This window comes from Micropterus salmoides, unplaced genomic scaffold, assembly GCF_014851395.1.
Source record: "Micropterus salmoides isolate LMB-PRFRI ecotype aquatic unplaced genomic scaffold, ASM1485139v1 Ms_hic_scaffold_21, whole genome shotgun sequence".
Classification (NCBI taxonomy): domain Eukaryota; kingdom Metazoa; phylum Chordata; class Actinopteri; order Centrarchiformes; family Centrarchidae; genus Micropterus; species Micropterus salmoides.
The window spans coordinates 18048765-18069521 of NW_024041262.1; the positions used below are offsets into that span (position 1 = coordinate 18048765).

Sequence of the window (20757 nt, forward strand, 5' to 3'; positions counted from 1 at the left end):
GGTATTTCTCTAGTATCTGTGTCAGGTTAGCATTATGTTACTCTACTGTGACAAGTGCGCAGAGAAGGAGACAGATATTTTGGCTTCACTTGAAGTACATGCTGTTTTTTGAAATAAATGAAAGTTCCTGTACAAATTTATGGAATTAGTAAGATTACTACTTATTTGCTGCTAAGTAGTATTGATTTATCTAGATGTTTTTATTGAGGCCTTAATTACATTATTCAGAATAGGACACAGACCTTCGTGATACTACATGGGGCTTGTTTAAGGCCTGTCTGGTTCCCATAGCAGTTAGCAACAGTCACTGTGATGAAGCTGGATCTTTCCAGATTTATTGTTCTTGACGCTGGCATGGGCCTTATCCACATTTCAGAACTGGTTTCAGCCCAGAGGACTGTTGTTGTTTTGTGGTTGTTCTCTAAACACGCCACCACGAAACACAGGGATTCATCCAGGAGTGAAACATCTACAGCCAGAAATAGATTTACATGCATATTTATGTGTTAGGTATTTAGCTGCTTCTGATAATAAGAGAAAACTATTGTTGGTGTGACAGTGGAATTAAAACAAAAAAGATTCAAGAAACTTCACTTTTGAAAAAAGTTGATGACTTTGTAGCTCTGACCAGATGTGAAGTTAAGGAAGGGGAATTTGGAGTTGTCTTGCTATAGAGAAGGTAGAGCTGAAAGTCTATTAGTCCAACCGAAGCTAGTCATCTAGTCGTTGTGTTATTTTTGTAATATCTGACAATTATATGCCCATTTTTTAAAATCTAAATATCACATGAATAGTTTTCCTGTGGGAAGTAACACAGTTAATCTCAGGTAATCTCATTGTACTGCAACATTTGAGCATTAAGAACATGCTGGATTATTCGTCTCAAGTACCACCTGCAAAAGGGAAATATGAGTCACCTTGACCTTTTAAAAACTAATCTGAAAGCTGTTTCTGCCTGAAAGCCACAAACTCCTAACAGTTCATTTCAGATTGCTCTTATCTTGGAGGTGGGAAGAATAACAGTTTTCATTTAAAAAAAAACATTTCTTTCTTTTACAGGATTTCCTAATGGAAACATTTATCATGTTTAAAGATCTCATTGGGAAAAACGTCTACCCCTCAGACTGGGTCATAATGAACATGATGCAAAATAAGTAAGTATGACACTGCTGGACACACATGCACACACATAAAGCATGCTGCTTTAAACTCCCTACGCTGTTGTTGCTAAGGAACAGCAATCAGAATTGGGTATGGTTGTTTTCTAATGTCGTTCTCTCCATGCAGATATCGGCACAAGGCCTCAGCAGCGTAGCAATCAGATGAGCAGTCAGTGCAGCCGCAAACAATCACATGAATTATAGATGCTTGGGTGTATGCTGCTTGCTAATCTCCAAACTTAGTCTCAGCATCTCTTTACTTTGTTGCTTGTTGTGCTGCAGCAGCCTTCTGTTTTATTAATGTGAACCTTGCCTGATTCCCTTTTTATTGAAAATATAAAATGAGATGAAATGTGCTTTGCAGTTTAGGAGTTTAGTGAAGAGCTTTGCTTTTGTGCACTTGTCAGATGAAGTTAGAGCTAGAAGAGTATTTAAAGAGTTTTTTTAATACTTCCATTTGTATCTTTTCAGAAGACATACGTACCAGAATGAGTTGTAGTGCTTGATTATGCAATGGCACAGCAACAGCTGTGAGATGAAAACCTTAAGTCGGACAACTAAAAAATATAATTATTTCTTCCCCAACAGCATCCATGCATTATTGAAACTGCTAGATGTGTTCTGAGCATCATCATCATCAGCCTGTAGTCTTTAGCCCCAGCTGACACTGACTCAAGTAACTTCACTTGGGGCAATTTATCATATTTTGCAAAACTCCCTCTGGAGCCAAAAATGCTTTAAGTAATGTTTTTCACATATGCAGTAGTACTCCTAAGATTTTCAAACCAATTCTGATGTGTAAAAGCATTGGAGTTTCCATTTAATTGAACATCAGACAAAAAACAATGAGGAACACTAAAATTGAAGTTGCCGGTTTTTCCACATTACAACAGAGAACCCGGAGCTGGATCTGTTGGAGTGCAGCTTCAAAGTGGCCATTTATGGCAGGTGCACAGCTTATAGGGGCAGCCCCAAGTTGTCTGTGAGCAGTTTAACTCCCTACCCACTCTGTCCAAAAACATCATCACCAAAGGGATATTTAATGCTTTCATAAATCCACTTGATTGCTAAAAGTCAGTTTCCTTTTAGAATTTACACTGGTCCCCCTAAAAACTTCATCAGACATCGGCATAGCTTGGTGATGATGCACCCCTGTGCCCTGCAGGTGTGCAAATCACAATTGTTCTGCTGTAGTCTGAGCTGCAGTGTTAGGCAGTAGAAACGTACAGTCCTATCCCTCCCAAGCCACTTGCACACACAAACACAACACAACATATGCTCCCATGTGCTTGCACTGGACTAACAAGCTCGTTCAAACACTTCATACCCACTGTGATCCTGTACTTTCTGGAGCAGCTTTAGGGATGTGATGAGCATCACTGAGCTCCCTGCAGTTCATTCTCCAATCATGCTCTGTAGCATATGAAATATTTTATTTTTGACTCGCAGACTAGAGGCCAATGTGGCATTTCCCATGCCTCAGCAGAATCTTGCCCAATTGAACCTTTTGTCTACTTTTACTTGTTTGTGACAGCCGTTAGATTCATTCTGCATTCTAGTCAGTGCATTCAGCCACTTTCTTGTGTTAAATCATTGTTCAACTCCGTGAAAAATAAGCCTGTCAAAGTCTGACTCATCTCACAGTCTTTTTTTATTTGAGCCTTTTTGAATACTGCATGTGTCGGCTTTGCAACAAATTAGCAAAACTCTACCATTTGTCGCATCCATCAACATGTGTTTGATCAGTTGTTTCCTGCTTCCCACAGAGAGAACCCAAGGTTACACATTCTTTCATCCCATGAGAGAGCTATAAAAGATTTGCATTAACAATCTAAGAGCATAGAAGCTGTGTGCATGCATTGTGCTCTGTTGCTGCGCTCTTTGATTGTTAGAGCACTGGAGACTGACAGAATTCACGGGAGTCTCTGCAAACTTAAAAGTCACTGTGGCATTAAACTAGGACCACCACTGCATCCTAATGTTCAATTATATTTTTAAAGCCGTGTTCATTTCTGTTTTTGAACTCCAAAAGTACATAAAAATACATACCTTTTGAAATATGATAATATTATATTATCCCCTTACAAAATTGGTTTAGCTGATATGGCTAATAGATGTTGCCTATTTACTCTTCTGGTGCAGCAACATTAGAATTTAGTCCAATATTTGCTCCCCTTTTAGGCCTGTTTTTGCCTCCACCAACTTCTGAAAAATATGTCTGGCTCTTTAACTTTAGATGTCTGATCTCCAGCTAGTTGTTAACTTCGTCATTAAGGCAATTAATGCCGGGCAGGTATTATACATTAGGTTTATCAGAGCTTGTTTGCTGAAGACTGATGCTTGCTCCTGGAAAAAGGATTAATGAGAGCAATGAGACAGAACATGCAGTCAATGTGCCGTAAATCCAGAACAAATAAGCGAAAAGACGTAAAAAAGCTCCATAGCTAAGGGTAACCGAACAATTATGTGATATTTCTCTGTAGGTTCACCACTATAAGCAATTTGATCCAATGTTATAAAAATATAATATATAAAAATCTTGGTAAGTAGACCTTTAAAATAATTGCCTGTTGCTGTTTTTGTCAAGTGCTTTAAAGCATGCATTTATTTTAGCAACGGCAAAAAAGTCAGTTGACACATTTTAGAACTTTTAAAAAAAAATACATTTGTAAGCCTCCTGAAGCATATTTGAATATTCCTCAGTCCTTCCACACAGTGTCTTGTGTCTGCGCAATTCACACATGCCACATTTTACACACAGATAGCCACCCACAGGCACCAGCAGACGGTTCTTTCATGTCCACACATTATGATAGCACCACTAATGAGATGGGCATCAGCAGTAGCAGCAGTCGTTTCCTCCCACTCCTTCTTCTCCACCCATCACCTCTTACTTCCTCCAGGTTGTAAACTGATTTATGGGCTCTAATTGCCCCGGGGACAGCAGCATCAGGCTGGCTAGCCACTGACTTCTATTTCCCCCATGCCAACTGGCCATGGCTTAATAGTGATGGCTAATTGTCAGCAGAGATTGTCTCAAACTCACTCACTGCTTACTAAGGTCATTGTTAGCTGTGAACTTGATTATGTGTGCCCAAACACATATTTTCGGAGTCATATGTATGTTATTTGGTGCCCATAACATTTGGTATTTTAGCCTTATTTGTTGCAGATTCACAGTAAAACTGAAACAAGATTTGACTCAAGTGCTCGTTGTAAAATTACTTTAAGTATCAAACAATTTAAGCTCCTCTTGTGGTAATATTGCAAAAGCATCAGGAAAGCAGATGTTGCACTCAATGTGAATTTATCCTTGCCTTTTTAGAGGTACAAGGGCCCTGTAGGTAAACCCTGATTTTTGTAAGAGCACTTACTGAATTAGCACAAGTTGGCATTTGCTGAAGCACGATAGTCAATGTCGGTTTTCTTCCAGGAATGACAATCTTTGTATCACATTCTTTACCAGACAACAGCTGCTGGCTGCTGTGACAGCTAAATTTGCATTTGCAAATGCTTTTGCTTTTTCATATATCTGCACTTTTGAACCTTATAACCCGCAATGTACTGAATCACTGCATACAAAGTGCAGTCATCATCCTCAGAACAATGTTCATTGGCCTAGTCTTTTTTTTTTTCTTCTTCTCCAGTTATAAGGTGAAGCATTTAAACAGCTGTGGATGTTGCAGCAACCAAAAGATTTAATTTACAGACTGAGTAAAAATTATGTTAGATGATAAACTGTAATTAATGATATTTAACAAATCGATAAAGTATTTATTCTTTTTTTTCTCCCAGTCTAAACGTTTAGCACTTTAAGCACTCAGACAACAAAATGACAGATTACAAGTAAAATATTGTCTGAACCCCTCTCAAAGCCGTTGTTGCCACTGAGCGATACAGACAGACTGAGAATAGCTGTGCGGAGCAAATGGCCATATATGGAATACCGGCTCCGTCTAGCTCCATGTGTCCACAAACGGAGCCAAAAAGGTGTTCAAAACAGAGCGGTCAGAACATGAGGAAATCTGAGCATTTTCTCACAGGGATATCTTTTAAATACTTTAACCTCATTATTTGAAGCTTTGGCCATGTTTAAAATGAACATACAGCATTGTAACATTGTAGATAAATCATAAAATATAGAAAAGTATAATCTTTTAATTGCATTGTTATGCACAAAATTGAATAATGAATTCTAAAGTAGTGTATTGCGCACTTTAATTTCAGTGTACTGCTATATACACAAAAGTGTAATAACATGTGGTTTGCAAACTCTTTAAACATATATTTCTTGTAAATCTCAACTTAAACATTTATGTAATCAAATCAAATATAAAATCAAAACTATTTGCCACTGCCAGGGCTTTACCTTTAATCTAGCTAGTTAAAACAAAATCCTATCAAGAGTCCAGAGCCACGATCATAACAACATAACAGGCACCTTGTGAGCAACAGGTTAACATTAATAAATCTGTTTTCTTGGTTTCTTGTTTCTGAAGAGGTATCAGCATAAACATTTTTCTTTTATCAGGGAGCAGCATAAACAGTTTATGCTCAGTAGCAAGTGTCTCTGTTAGAGTGAGGTGAAGTGGTTGAGCACAAGGCATAGCGACAAGCCGGCGCTTTCCCGTGAAACCGTTGCGGTTGTGCTCGCCTCACTCACACACCCACTGCTGAAGTTAAATTGTCTTGAACTTTTTGTATGCGACGTGGAGCACAAATCATTGGAAGAGAGACTGAAGCTTGCTGTTTGTGAGTTTCCAGAATCCTTTACTGTTGACTAAATAGTTATCAGGACATCAATAGGGGGGAATTTGCATGGCAGAGCATTCCCGCAAAACCAGATGTAGCCTATCAGGTAAAGTTATATAGCCTATAATTTTAACCTGCTGTTTAACGTGAGATAAAATAATTGTAGGCATTAATTAATCAATGTGTTAACGTGACAATAATGTGCTAACTTGCCCATCCCTAGTTAAAATAAAAAATTTTAAAGTTATAATCCACTGTGTTATCCAAACAAAATAGGGAGATAAACTGATTAGCTATTTTCTTGCAGTCATTGTTTTATTTTCGTCTATTTGATCAACATGCAAGAGAATACGTAACACGTCATTTTTATGTCTTACAGGCTTACAAGGAAATGTGATCAAACTTATATAATATATTAGATTTGAGTTAACATCAGATGACCTTCTCATAATCAGTTCATTTCCCCAAATGACGCCAAAAGTTTCTTGCGGAGCTGTTAATTATGTGTAAGAATAGTAGATTGAGAGATGAATAGAGAGTTCTCAGAGAGCCCAGTGTGCCAGATGAAAAGATGAAAGCCCAGATGAGCTGAAGAGGCAGCTCTTTAACTCGATAACCCATGCCATCAGTCCCTCACAGACTCATTAGGAGAGGGTTTCTGAAGTTGGATGGCTGCCGTTTGGAGTTCTCTCCATGACTAATCTAGGACCTGGAGGGCAGGTCTGGAAGGCAGGAAGGAAGGAGGACTCTGAGGCCGAAAAGACTGCCAATGATGTTGTGATCTTGTTTGCCCCCGTACAACCCACCACCCACCAGGATAAAAAAACAGTGCCTGTGGGCCCATAGCTGTTTGACATACTCTCCTCTTAAGGAGTGCTTTTGAAAGAATGCTAGTTGAAAACCTCACAACTCCATTTGTAGTTACTTTTAGAAAAGTTGCATGGTCCTGTGAGTCTCAATAAATTTAAATTGCAACATTCTTGAAATACTCTCAAGTTCCATTAGGAAACTTCAATATCATTGCCTGCATTTTTTTAATATATATAAAAAAAAGGGAAGCTGACATTGGAGATACACCTGTCACAGTTGTATGTACTTTTCCTGCTGCTAAGAACAGGGTGAAACCTACACAAACAAATGCATCTAAAACTTTTTTACATTTACTTACAAAACCATTAAATGATTATAATTTCCAACAAAATAATAGAAACACCTCTCTGTACATGAGACAGTTCAACAGCACCACAAACTGTAACCTCCTAACTATATAGTCGAATCAACCTCTCTAAAATGGATTCAGTAATTAATAGAACATAATAACCTTCATGAATTTTGGAATCATTACATGAAATGTTTCATTATGTACTTACAGTAAAAAAATAAAATTCCTATGTTTAGCGACATACATGTCTGACAATAAGCCTTTCAAATGATACCAGTACCTCTCAAGCCTCAGTCTGTTGGTATTGTGAGCTGAAAAGTAAAGCCTGACCTTTACATGGCTTTCCTACTATGCTGTTTTGTTAATGTAATGACAGCTGTCTACTCCTACTCCATGTTGTAACCCTGATTGCTAATTCTGCAATAACCATGGGAGGGTTATGAAACACAGTTTGTGACATAGTGCTGCAAACTGCACTGCATCACCAACTGCTGCCGGATGTACGGGTATTTGTTTGCCAACATGCCAGTATAGGTTAGAAGCTTTGAGTTGATCTTCCATCTCCAAACATACTCAAAGACCTCTGACTTACTACTCAGTGTGTACTAGTTGGTGTTTGTGTTAATGTCAGTATTTTTGCCCAGGCAAGCAATATTGTTTTGCCCACGGAGTGCAGTGCACTTGAATAGCTTTGATTGTACCCAGTCAGTTGGCCTTTAAATGGTGCCCCCCGAAGAGCAATAGCATCCAGTATGATTTCTCTGAATATGGTTTTATCAAAGTCATTACCACGAAGCAGCAGGGTGGCTTAATGCGTAGGAAAACTATCTGTGAACTGGTCCTACTACATTCGAAACCTAAGTAGAAGTAGTCAGATATTTTACTTAAGTAGACTGCCAGTCAGTCAGAACTGAAGAAGTCCTTTGGATGAGGGACGAAACGTCTTCCAGTATCTTCAACCAAGTCCAGTTGCCCTTGATTTTAACCTTCGTTGGATACTTAAGTAAAAGTTTCAATGTTATTGTATAAAAATACTGACAGTGCTGTATTCCGAATTATACTCAAAGTTCTTATTAAACAGATTTCCCCTTTCAAAGTCTTATGTTATTGTACTGTTGGATTAATTTTGTGGGTGCATTAACATAGCAGCAATTGTTTTTATTAGTTGTCAAGGCAAAGCTAAATTTAAGGAGTTTAATTTAACGTATGTAGAGTAAATTCTGCAAAGTCACTAGTAAATATAGCTGTCAAATGACTACGGTTGAGTAAGAAGTACAATATTTATATAAAATACAGAGGAATAGAAGAAAAAAGGAGCAGACAATTGAAAATGAAGTGCCTCAAATTTGTACAGTATTTACTTTTTCACCTCTGTTTTGTAGATTTAGATTTTTTATTTTCTTGTGGTGGCAGACAAGTGAAATGGCATTTTTTTTTTCTGTCGGGTATAAAATACCACTTACTACACTAAGGTAGATGCTTCATTGGAGACCCAGTGAATATGCTGTAGCTAATTTCTGTCTTTCCTCTCTGAACATAACAGACATGTTTGCTGTACACTCGGCGAATGCTCCTTTCACTTTGACCCAATTACTTCTGTCTTCACATCAACAGTGCGTCAAACCACATGGCCCAATTGTATGACTACATATCTGATGTGTATTTGATTTGGCATTCAAACCAGCATTGATGCATACTGCAATCAACAGTGACTAAAAGGGCATCCATGGCATGAATGTCAGTCTGCTAATATGCCAATGCCCTATAAAATCATTTCTAATACACTGCTTGTAACTGCTTTTGAGAGTATGAACCGCTTAACTCTGTGTAACATAGCTATGTATTCATCAAAAGATAGTTAGAGAAAGTTGGAAAACTTTCTTTTGTGTGCAAAAAGTCCATATGCTTTTATTCTTCACTCTCTAGTGAGAGGTATATCATTTGTATTTAAAAGAAATTCTAAAAATGTTAAAAGTTTAGACTGTTAGATTCTGTTTTAATTGCTTTGTGATTCATCTGATAACTTTGACTAGGCCTCATTATTTCATCCATTGCCCAACATGAACTCTGCTCACACTCTGACTCCTGTGTAGAAAGTGGGAGTTTTCGTACTCTCTAATATGTGTATGTCAGCCTGCGTTGCCTCATTAGTAATCCGATCACCTCTTCACAAACCTTTGGCCCATATGAAACGCAGCCTTAGCTGTCATTGTTATATCTCAGATCTGTGTGTTTATAGGCTGGCTGGAGCTAGCGCTCTTCAGCTCTGACACTGGCATCACACTGCCTGGTGTTGCCAAGTCAAAGGGACTGTAGCATTTTTCACAGTATTTGCATGGCTGAAAGGGCCCCATTTTATAAAACTTCATTGACATATGTGCTCTCACAAATACACGGAGTTAGGTAATTTTTTACTTTGCCTCTATCACCGGTTCAGTTTTCTACAGAAAAATGCAGCAAATGTCTTCTGAGGATCTCCTGGTTCTGTCAGTAACTTCTAAGACATGTCACTGTAGAGATCAGTGGCTGTATGTACTTTGATATTCATAATATAACAATATTTCTATATTACCTTACTTAAAAACAATGCTATAAATGTCACTTATAATAGAAATAGAATCACATCATAAACCATGTCACAGTAGTTTAAAGAAAGTCATTCAGGTAATCAAAATTTTATATTTACTTACCAGTTTTTAGCCATGCTAGTTGCAGTGATCTAATGATGGCACTGTCAGCCGGTCCACCACTTTGGTTCAGACTGAAATATCCCAACAACTATTAGATGGATTGCCATTACATGTTGTACAGACACTCGTTGTCCCCAGTGGATGATTACCCTGACTTTTCCTCTAGTGCCACCAGACGGTTGACATTTGTTTTTTTTAGTGACATGTCTTGACAACTATCGGATTGGGTTGCCATGCAGTATGGTACAGATATCCTTAGTGCTGAGAGGACGATTCCTAATGACTGTGGCGAACCCTTACTGGTGTAGCTCCACCAGTAGATCAAAGTTTTCATTTATCTTGTGAAATATTTCAACATTTACCAGATCTACAGAATGTGTGATTTATCACCAAATACCTGCAAAACTAATGACAATCCCATCAGCCTCAGTTGTTTTTTGTGTTTAGTGCTAATTAGCAGTTGTTTAATTAGCATGCAAACACACTAAACTAAGATAGCACGGTACAATTTAAACCTGCTAAACATCATCATGCTGGATGCTCAAAACTACAGAAAAGATTATTTAGCATTAAATGTGTTGCTGTTTGCCATTGTCAACTGGTAAGTGAAACCCAATAAACACCTTATAACTTTCAAGTTAATGTTGTGTTATTAGTGTTTTAGCACACTCCACCATGCACCACTCCAGATTTATTAATTAATTATAGGACATGATGAATTTCCGTTTGAATATGTAAGATCCATTTTGTATTTGGTCCAATTTAGTATTGGCACCATCATCCCTGCTATGTTTAAGAGCTCTTTATTGCTAAGTGGTTTGAATGTTAAAGTGAAGTGAGGAGTTATTTTTCCCTCAGTGTAAATGGAAAGGTCTAACAGATGAGAGTAGTCCTTTGACTCACCCCAGTGATATTTTTGAGTCATTAGAGCTTCCCTTAGCTTCCCTGGGGTGTGCTGCTCTGTATAAATTCTTACAGCCTAGTTTATCTCAAAAGCACTCATCAATTTTAGCAAGAGTCGAATGCACTGTATTTAAGATGCACTAGAGGAAAGTTGTCACATTGCGGTGAGAATCTGAATGAAAATATGTTGACAGATAAATTGATCTAATATTAGATCAGGTGTCTGAAATAAAAGTAATCTAATTTAATAAGTTGGTCTGATAATGGTTTTTGACCTTGCCTTATCTCTGAGCACAGACAGATATGCCAGCTATTCAGCAATAGTATGCAAATAGATCGTGATCATTATCGGGGATGCTCTCTGAACTCAATTAGCAAGTATGATCTGCTGATAACTTTTCATTAGCATAATGTTAGGTGTCTGTGGTGCATATCATCCAAAAGAACTCAAGTCTGTGTACCCCTGCTGCAGGATGTTAGCAAGAAAAAAAAATGTTTAAAGGGTAAGAAAAGCAAATCCTCTTGTTGTTTTTGCTGAAATGTAAATTTAAAGCACACCCATCAATCAGCAGTAATGAGGTGATTGTTCTGACACTAACAGTTTGATGGAGCATATTTCTCATAATGATGCCATATGTATACAGTATCAGAATGACTCTAATGTTTAGGAGGTGCTATCTTGCACTTGCACTGCCTAATTAACAAGTTAAAGGATCTCCAAGTTATTTTTTTGTCTTCCTAAGCAGAAAATTGGGAACCCTGTGATTTCTGAAGACCTTGATTTCCCTGCTGAACTTCAGATGAAAAAAACAGAAAGCAGCAAGAGCAAGGCTGTTTTTAGGAATGACACATTTCTAGGGTGTCCCCAGAAATGCTTGATGTCTTCGCTTAAGGCTTAAAGCAAACACTAAATCCTTTGGATGAATCTGTGATTACATTTATAGTAGCAGCTTAAATTTCCCAACCATTAACATTTTGCTTGTAGTTGTAATGAAGTTATAAAGAACTGGTTTGTCATGTCTCTCCCTCTACATCTGAGCATCTTATTTTCCCTCTCTTGCATAATGACTGGCCATCACAAATTTTTCAAGGCAGCCAAGCATCTTCCCCCTGGCATTTGGCTTTGTTAATAATGCAAGCTTAAAAGAGCAGTGGCACCCCAGACTGTTTAGTTAATTTCCACTATGCAGACAGTTTTGATTCACTCTCATTCTGGTTTGTCTGTGCAGAGAATATTCCCTGAAATCAATATAGCGATTAATTATAGACTGTACAGTAATTACACATTTTTTAACTGCTCTTGGACTAACTTAAATACAGACAGAGGAGAGCTTTTGTTGTATGTGTTATTAATTGAAGGACCACAATTTTAAAATATCATACTTTTAAGCCCACATTAAAAAAATATAGTCAAAAGTTTAAGAAAATAGTTCTGAATGGCTTTAATCTTGTTTAAAATGTCCTTTTTGGAGTTTCTTACTCAGAGCCCACTGTGAGGGAGAGTAAATTCTATTTTCATCCGCCTCATTAAGTTTTTCACTTTAATTAATGGCAGGATGTGCTCACAGAGGAACTGTCCTATCTGTTCGTTAAAGCCCATTATATGTCTGAGCTCAGGCAGACTGCTGGCTTCAAATAGGCTTTTAAGTAATGGAGTTTACATTATCACATGAACTGCACATATCTAGAAACACCCATATCGAAACCATCCCACATTAGCGTACAGATACTGAAGATCAGTCGCGTAGAGAGAACAGGAGATTTCATCTACCCGCATCATCAACCAATTGTAGTGGAACCGTGAAGGAGTGGTGCTGCTGCTGGAATGAGAGAAGGTGCAGAAATGGTTGATTACAGCTATGTTTTGCCTGCTGAGTTGATATTTAGCCAGAAGCTGTGAAGACTATTGATCCTGCTCTTTGCTTCACTGTGTGACCCAGCAGTGGGAGCTGTGTCCTACCTTGGTAATGTCGGTAGAACTTAGAGCTATTAGTGATTAGAAAGGAGTTCAGCTAGACCCATCACACCCTTCATCTAATAAGCTAACCTCTGTCAATGTACAGCAGTTGAATTTAGCTAAAGTTGAACGAAAACCACATCCTGTATGTTCTGTAGGTGCCTGTGATCATCCAGTTTAATACATCATATAAATGAGGCCCATCCTTTTTATTTTTCCATTGATTTTTCACTGCAAAAAATTTAAATGAGAAGATTGGTTTAGATTTATCTGTCCCGGTGCAGATTAAAGTTGTTGTGAAGAAGACTCTATATAGTTCATAATATTTTTTATTCCATGCTAAATAAAAACATTAAACAATATTTAAAATATGTACTGCAAACAAACTTATTATCACATGGATTTTTGTATTGTTGGTTTTTAAAATAACTACATTTTTTATTTATTTTATTATATTGTTTATCTAACAGGGACATTTTTTTGCACCAAAGCTAATCTGTGGTCCCTTAGTGGAGGCTGCCGGTGATGCACATGTTGAAACGGTAAAAACTTCAACAGTAACAGGCAGTACCTCTGAACTAACAACAGTACATTTCCAAACAAACAAACATTAACATCCTTAACACCAGTTACCAATACAAAGATACCAATTAATACTAATATTAAAAAAAAACAGCTGGAGCCATCATAACAGATGCAGACTAAAGCATAATTAAAATAAATGAGAATTTTCATCTAGTATCAATGCAGTCTTTAACACTGACCAATGTAACTTAGCTCAGTCATTGCTGATCTGACTATACTGAAGCCATTTTATCTATTGTCACTTCTAATTATTCAAAATAATTTCTTTTTTGAAAATTCAAATGGAAATAATGAGACCCACATATTGAGCAGTAATATTTCCCAGCCCACAGGTGCAGTGGATGGAAACACATTTTAGCATTAGTCCAGTGTTAAGCGTATCAACTATATTGACATGTTCACAGCTGCAGAAAATTGAGTGAGGTGTGCCGAGGGGGAGCCTGTGTTCGTGCAGACAGGATGGTGGTAATAGGATGTCTGAGTGCTTATGAGATGGGAGAGGGGTCTCCCACTCTGAAGCTAGAGAGCCAGAGAAATGGACTTCTAATGGCTTATACAAAGGTGTTAAATGACAGTTAACCTTTCCAGCTAATGATTAAGTTGACTCTTAATATGTATCACACATCGGTTCTAGATAGTCAGCAATGAAGATAAATGTGAGACATGAATATTTTATAGCTTTAAAACACCCCAGATCCCACAGCATTGCTGTCTCAACAGTGATGGTTATTCCCGTTCAAGGTCAGTTAGACGGGGCGGTGAGGGAAACCCCAGCCCTGGTAGCACCCTTATTGCCACGCAATTGAAACATCATGTGAAGAGAAATTGCAGATTCCCACAGTGAGACCCAGTTTGAGTAAGGTTTAGCTTATGCCATGACAATGGCAGAAGGCTCTCTTGGAGCTGCCTGCGCAGCAGATGTCCACTCACCTGCCAGTGTCAGTTACATGAGCATTACATCTTCATGCTGCTTTATTGACTGCTCATGAAACCCTGATGCAATCCACTTAAGTGGCAACAATTGTCCTTGTTTCACCTTGCCAGTTTTTTATCACACATTCTGATGTATCTTCATATGCAGCCTTAGGCAATCATTTGTCGCAGCATGTTTATTGATTAGTAGGTGTGTGGAAAACACTCACACCAACAGAAGCAGTTAGTAAGACTGAGATACCACAAGAACCTAGAGTATTAAATAAATAAAGCAAGCCAGGTTATTGAATATGCTGTGCTAGACATTTTTCTCCTACACTCATGATAAGGGCTTTCTTCCCCCTCTGTGGGTAATTCTTAGAGATTAGTACACACATTGTTGTATGGCTGGTTCCGCCAGGGAATGAAGTTAAATTGCGGATGGGCCTCTGACTCTGTAAGTAGCAATCATAATTCGCCTCTAAAAGCTTCATGCCACTTAAGTTATTAACATTTAATTTTGCAACATCAGAGTGGATTAACCCATCAGACAGTGTTCTCATTAAGGTCTACTCATCACAACTTTTTTTCATGAGTGCCTCTAGCCCTATTGTACTTCAGTCTGTCGAAGTGAAAGATTCAACCTGTGTTTCACCTCTTTTGGAAGTGCATATTTTTTCACACGGTCAAAGATTTATTCTTTGTGGAAGTACAAACCATTAATGTTTTTTTTATCTTGTCTGGCTACAGCTTTAAAACTGCAGTTCAGTTTTCCAATTAATGAGTTCATATTTGGCGATTCTATAGTATGCAATATAAATCTAGTGCCATTGTTCAGGTCCTGTGCTTATAGTGCCATTTATTTAAGGTGTTGGATTGATGTGTAACCAAGTAGTTTTTGTTGCCTAACCTGAACTATACCAAAGTCAAATCTTCAACTGACAATACATACTAGTAAGAGCAGCAATAAATACTAGTAAGAGCTCATAGTACATATCACATCAATGGGGTAAATACCTAGGGAAGGAAGTAAGAGTTAACAAAAAGTGCAATCAAAACAAAAAAGTGCAATCAATACAAGATAATTGTAAGGGATAGAAGAAGAAGAGCACAGGAAGTGCATGTTAGAGGTTAGGAGTTAGAGGAAGTGTTCTCGGAAGAGATGAGTTTTCAAGAGCTTCTTGATGGTGTGTGGTATCTCGTTCCACCATCGTGGTGTCACAGATGAGAATATCCGGGACTGGGATTGGTTTGTGTGAAGTGATGGCAGAGCCAGGTGGCGTTAATTGGACGCAAGTTTGTATTATGGAGTTTAGGTAGATGGGTGCAGACCCAGTAGTCACTCTGTATGCAAGCATTAGTGACTTGAATTTGATTCTGGAGGCCAAGTGGAGCCAGTGGAGGTCACTGAGTAATGGAGTGACGAGTCCTTTTAGGCTGATCAAAAAACAGACGCGCTGCTGCGTTCTGAACCGTTTGTAAGGGTTTCACCGCAGAGGCTGGAAGACCTGCTAGGAGGGCATTGCAATAGTTGAGGCGAGAGATAACCATGGCCTGTACCAGAAGCTGGGCGGCGTACTGAGTGAGGTAGGGCCTGATTTTCCTTATGTTGTATAGAGCAAAGCAGCATGACCGAGAGACAGCAGCAACATGGTCTGAAAAGGACAGCTGGTCATCAATCATGACACCCAAGTTTCTCACCACCTCGGTTGGAGTGATTGTTGAAGAGTCAATTTGTAGTTTGATGTTATGGTGGATAGATTGCTTGGCTGGAATGACCAAGAGTTCAGTCTTAGAGAGGTTTAGTTGAAGGTGGCAAGCCTTCATCCATGCAGATATGTCCGAGAGACAGTCCATGATCCGCAGCGAGATGGTGGGATTGCCTGGCGGGAAGGATAGGTAGAGTTGCATATCATCTGAGTAGCAGTGGTAAGAGAAGCCGTGCGAGCAAATGATCGGCCCCAGTGAGGGGGTGTAAATTGAGAAGAGAAGGGGCCCTAACACGGAGCCTTGGGGCACCCCTGTGGAGAGGCAGTGGGAGGAGGATAATTGTCCTTGCCACAAAACATTGTAGGAACGCCCTGAGAGGTAGGATTCAAACCACAGGAGTGCTTTACTTGAGATGCCCATTACTGAGAGAGCTGATAGCAGGATCCTGTGGTTGACTGTGTCAAAGGCAGCTGATAGGTCAAGCAGGATTGTGTTGGTAGTGTTTACCTGCCGGGGACTGCAGATGGAAAGTAGCTGTCAGCTAAAAAAAATATATATATATTAAAAAAAATATATATATATATTTTTTTTAATTGAGATGAGATGTTTTTAAATGTTTCCTTAAGAAATACTTTTCATAAGATTAAATTAAATAAAAAAAAAAACTGGACTCCAAACTCTTCCACCAGCACAAGTGTCCTAGATGTGGTGTACTGTGTATTTATGAGCTCGCAGCAGTAATACATAATGGTGCGGCCCATTAATGCGGCCCATTAATATTAAAAAAGTTAAAATCATGGTATTGGCTTTTTATAATATAAATGCAATGTGTCAAAATCCAATATACAATGATTTGGCTTGAGTTCAGGTGTTGCATACATTGGTGTTTTCATGGGCTGTGAATATATAAATAACTAGGGGCTACTTGATAAACAAGCAAGGTGGTTTCTGTGCACAGAGGTGTCTGAAAGTGACCTTTAAGCCCATAAAATTAGAAACTGTAGAATGTAAATACCTTTACTTTAAGTTGAGGTTACATCAGTAAGAAGTCTAGATTTAAACACTTTCCTCTTATCTTTCCAGAGTGTTCCTACGGGCCATTAATCAGTATGCAGAAGTGTTGAACAAGAAATTTCTGGATCAAACCAACTTTGAGCTACAGGTAAGAGCTGAACCGTTGAAAGCCTCCTTTTTATTAAGAAGCTTCATGCCAGCCCCACCACCATTTAATGGCAGCAGTTTGTGAAAAGATTTGCATAGCATTTTTAACTCATCACTTGGCTACATTTTCACACCATGGCTACTTTTAATTTACAGTATTGTTGGACCTTCTGAATAGAGAAAAAGATGAAGGCAGTAGACAGTGTGAGTGTGAAGAGGGAACACCATTTACTTTGTAATGGCTGGCTATTTGATGTGCATTTCAGAATATTTTAAGCCCCCCACCCGAATTGAGCAACTTTTTCTGCTTGCTTTATAAATCTCAGACATATTGAAGAATGTTGATGTTGTAAACATCTAAACCGCTCTGAGGTTTGAAAGCCTTAATCATCTTAGTGGTGTAAAGATAATCTTCAATAGTTTTATAGAACTATACTAGAGCTTAAACAGTCATGTATTTTGCCTTATGAGTATTCTTATTAGAGAGTGTGTACTCTACATGCTTTGAAAACTCATGAAGACACTTATTCCTTATTTATGCATGGGTTATTTGCACAGCAGTGAAAAATGGTGGCTACGGTAGCACTACTTTTAGCTGCTGTCATTTTCGGATTGAGAATGCGCTCTGGAGGCCAGTGTCCTAAATCACCAACCTCTCCTTCCACTGGGACAGCTTCCCGACACACAAGTATACCCATCTCATCTAAACCTTTTGATTTAATGACACAGCTTTCCAGACCCACACAGTGCGGTGTAGTACTGAATGATATTGGTGTAAAACTGTTTTTTGACTGAAAGTTAAACGCCATCTGTCTCTCTGTCTTTATGCGGAACAGCTGTGGAACAACTACTTTCATCTGGCTGTAGCCTTCCTCACCCAGGAGTCACTGCAGCTGGAGAACTTCTCCAGCGACAAAAGAGCAAAGATCTTCCAAAAGTGAGTACAAGCGCTCTCCCACAGCACATACTCATTGCACACCAACACAGCCCAAGCTCCTTCCCCACCATTACCAGGCTTTATATAATTCATCACATGGAGGCTCATAGGGATAGCCAACACCCCATGACTCTAGTAGAGGCTGCATTAGTTGTTCGTCTTTCTGAACAAAGCGGAACAGCCTCATAGTAACTAGGGGTTACCTTAACCGATAAAGGAGAGACATTTTGATCAGCATGCTGCACAGAGTTTTGAAATAGCTGAAGTTTTAAATCCAAAAGTTTAGATATGTATTGCTTTTGAAAATCCGCTCTAAGAAACAACCTACCTTTCAGCTTAAAGTTCAGAAAGCGGTTTTGTTTCCTGTTCCTCCACTGTCTGTATCTGCAAAAAGCAATTCATCTACATTAGTATTTCTCACAGAGTCTGGTAATGCCGCCAAACGTGTAAATGCTTTCTGGGCAGACGTGGCTCATATTGACTCTCATCTTCATTTGGAGGAGCTTTTTGTCACCACAGCATACATCACACTGGCGTGTGCTTGACAGCGAGACTCCTCTTTGGTCAGTGCTTTATTATCAGCCCTGATAAACTCCCACACAAACAGCCAAACACCGTAAACAAGACGTTCCCAGCCACCCCCACCCCACCTTTCTTGACTTGTCAACCTTCCCCAAATGAAACAGCTTTTAGATTCACATACATACATAAGAAGAGCCATTCCTGGTGTAAGCTCAGAAAAGGGCTGATCTCTGCCTCGCTATCTCCACATTACTGACATTCTTAAATCTGTCATTCAAATACAATTACTTAGCTTCCAGAGGATGCAAAGGGGATATTATATATTATTGTTTGTCAATTTCTCTTTCACCCACTCTTCCTACCTCTACTCGCCCACTTTCCTTCTCTGTCTCTGTGTCTGTCTACCTCCACCTACCACTTACCTTCTCTCTTTCACCTCTCTCTCTATGCAGCCCGTATATACAGTCTATGGTGCTGGCGCATGAACTGTCAGTCCTCTCTGCAATACTAATTATTGTGCTTTGCTCGGGAGCACAGAATAGAGGGGTTAAATCAGAGATGTGTGGAACACAGCTCTCTAGCGCTCTACGTCGGTTTTTCTCCTGCCTTACACGTGTCTCCCAGTGCTGTTTGTAAAGTTCTGGTCCATTTCTGGTGTTTCTGTGTGATCCTCAATTCTTTGTCACACTGCGTGGCTTGAATAGGAGGATAAATGCATCTCTGTGTGGGGCCACATTCTCTGGGACCTCTGCAACAACATTGATGAATACAATGTTACTATAAGTTTCGATAAACAGTAATTTTCCTTAAAATGTTTACGTAGAAAGGGTCTGGCTAGAGACCATGGAAATGCAGACAGACAGACACACACACACACACACACACACACACACACACACACAGAGAGCTGGATAAATGAGCACGCAACAATGTCATTGTCATGATATGAATGATGAGGAGAGAGAGTGACATATTGTCATGTTTTGTCAGTATCTCTCACTTCCTTTGCTTCAGGCTGTGATCACATCTCATCTGTTCTTACAGACCACTGCTTGTCAGTCGCTTGTTTGTTTTGTTTCTCTTGCTGTATCCGCCACTGTCTCTGTATTTTTTTGTCCATTTGTCTTCTTTTCCCACCACCTCATGCCTCCACATCCATGTCCTCCTTTTTCCTCTCAGTCTTGATCTTTGTCCCCTGACCCAGTTGCATTACACAGCGCAAGCTGCCAAGAGCCCCAGATCCACTCACTGCTCACTGCTGTCCCTCTGTAGGCATGTTATTCTTAGTTAACCTCCGAGAGCTTTCCGCCCTGTAGCTGACAGGTATGTGTTGTAGGTCCTGACAGCCGACAGTCATACCTGCCTGTCTGGCTGCATACAGGAGTGTGACAGAACAGCACCCTGCATCTGTCTCAGCTCAGATGAGGACATGATGCCTCCTGAGCAGTCATTTGCACTCCCATATGTAGGGACACAAACCCTGAGCTGCTGTGGCTCAGGAGGTAGAGCGGGTTGCCCATTAGTCAGAAGTTCGGCGGTTCAATCCCTGGCTCCTCCAGGCTGCATGTCAAAGTATTCTTGGGCAAGACTGAACCCTGATTGCCTCTGGTGGCTGTTCCGCCAGTGTATGAATGTGTGTGCAGATGTAGTGTAAAAGCGCTTTGAGTGGTCAAAAAGACTAGAAAGGCACTATACAAATACGGAGCATTTACATTTACTTATTATTCTACGCATTCATGCTTTGAGCATAATCATACACACAAATATGAGCCGGAATACATTTTACACATCTAAAAGTGTGGATCAGAGGCAAAACAAGTCAAAGATGTAATACATAATGCGTAACCCTTTTTTTTAAATGCAGCTCTACGGTAATTTATAGAGGAGGGCATCTATTTGTATTTTATCATCTCGCCAATACTCTGCTTAAAGATCAATCATAGGGCTTTGCAACACTCCACTTTTGACAGCTAAATATGGTAAGGTGTTTTGACCTGCCCTGGCTGCAAAGAGGTGACACAGCCTCTTTGTTAAGGATTCTTCCAATGCTCTTCCCCCTCTCTGTCAAAATTCATGAGTATGTCTTTGTACAATATTGGCAAAACAATCAGTTGGGTTTCAGAATTCCATCAGGGCTCCGGAGCTCTCTGAGATGCCATGTGTGAAAGAGGCTCTAAATGGATAGTAATTGGAGGTCAGGAGAGGTGTCACGCTTAGACCTCAAACTCCGCAATGTCATGCAAAGGTGTCATGCTGTCAGTGTGCTAGGAAGAGGAGACAGAGGTGCCACTGTGCCTCCATCATCA

General features: G+C 39.4%; 1 protein-coding gene across 2 annotated transcripts in view; it reads left to right on the plus strand.

Annotated features, from left to right (window-relative positions):
• dock1 (dedicator of cytokinesis 1) overlaps nucleotides 1-20757 on the plus strand; it is a 182295-nt gene that overhangs the window by 120851 nt on the left and 40687 nt on the right. For both annotated transcript variants that reach the window (XM_038736684.1, XM_038736685.1), the window contains exons 29-31: nucleotides 1060-1154; nucleotides 16915-16993; nucleotides 17829-17929. In XM_038736684.1, coding sequence (XP_038592612.1) covers nucleotides 1060-1154; nucleotides 16915-16993; nucleotides 17829-17929 — 275 coding nt within the window. The remainder of the gene's footprint in view (nucleotides 1-1059; nucleotides 1155-16914; nucleotides 16994-17828; nucleotides 17930-20757) is intronic.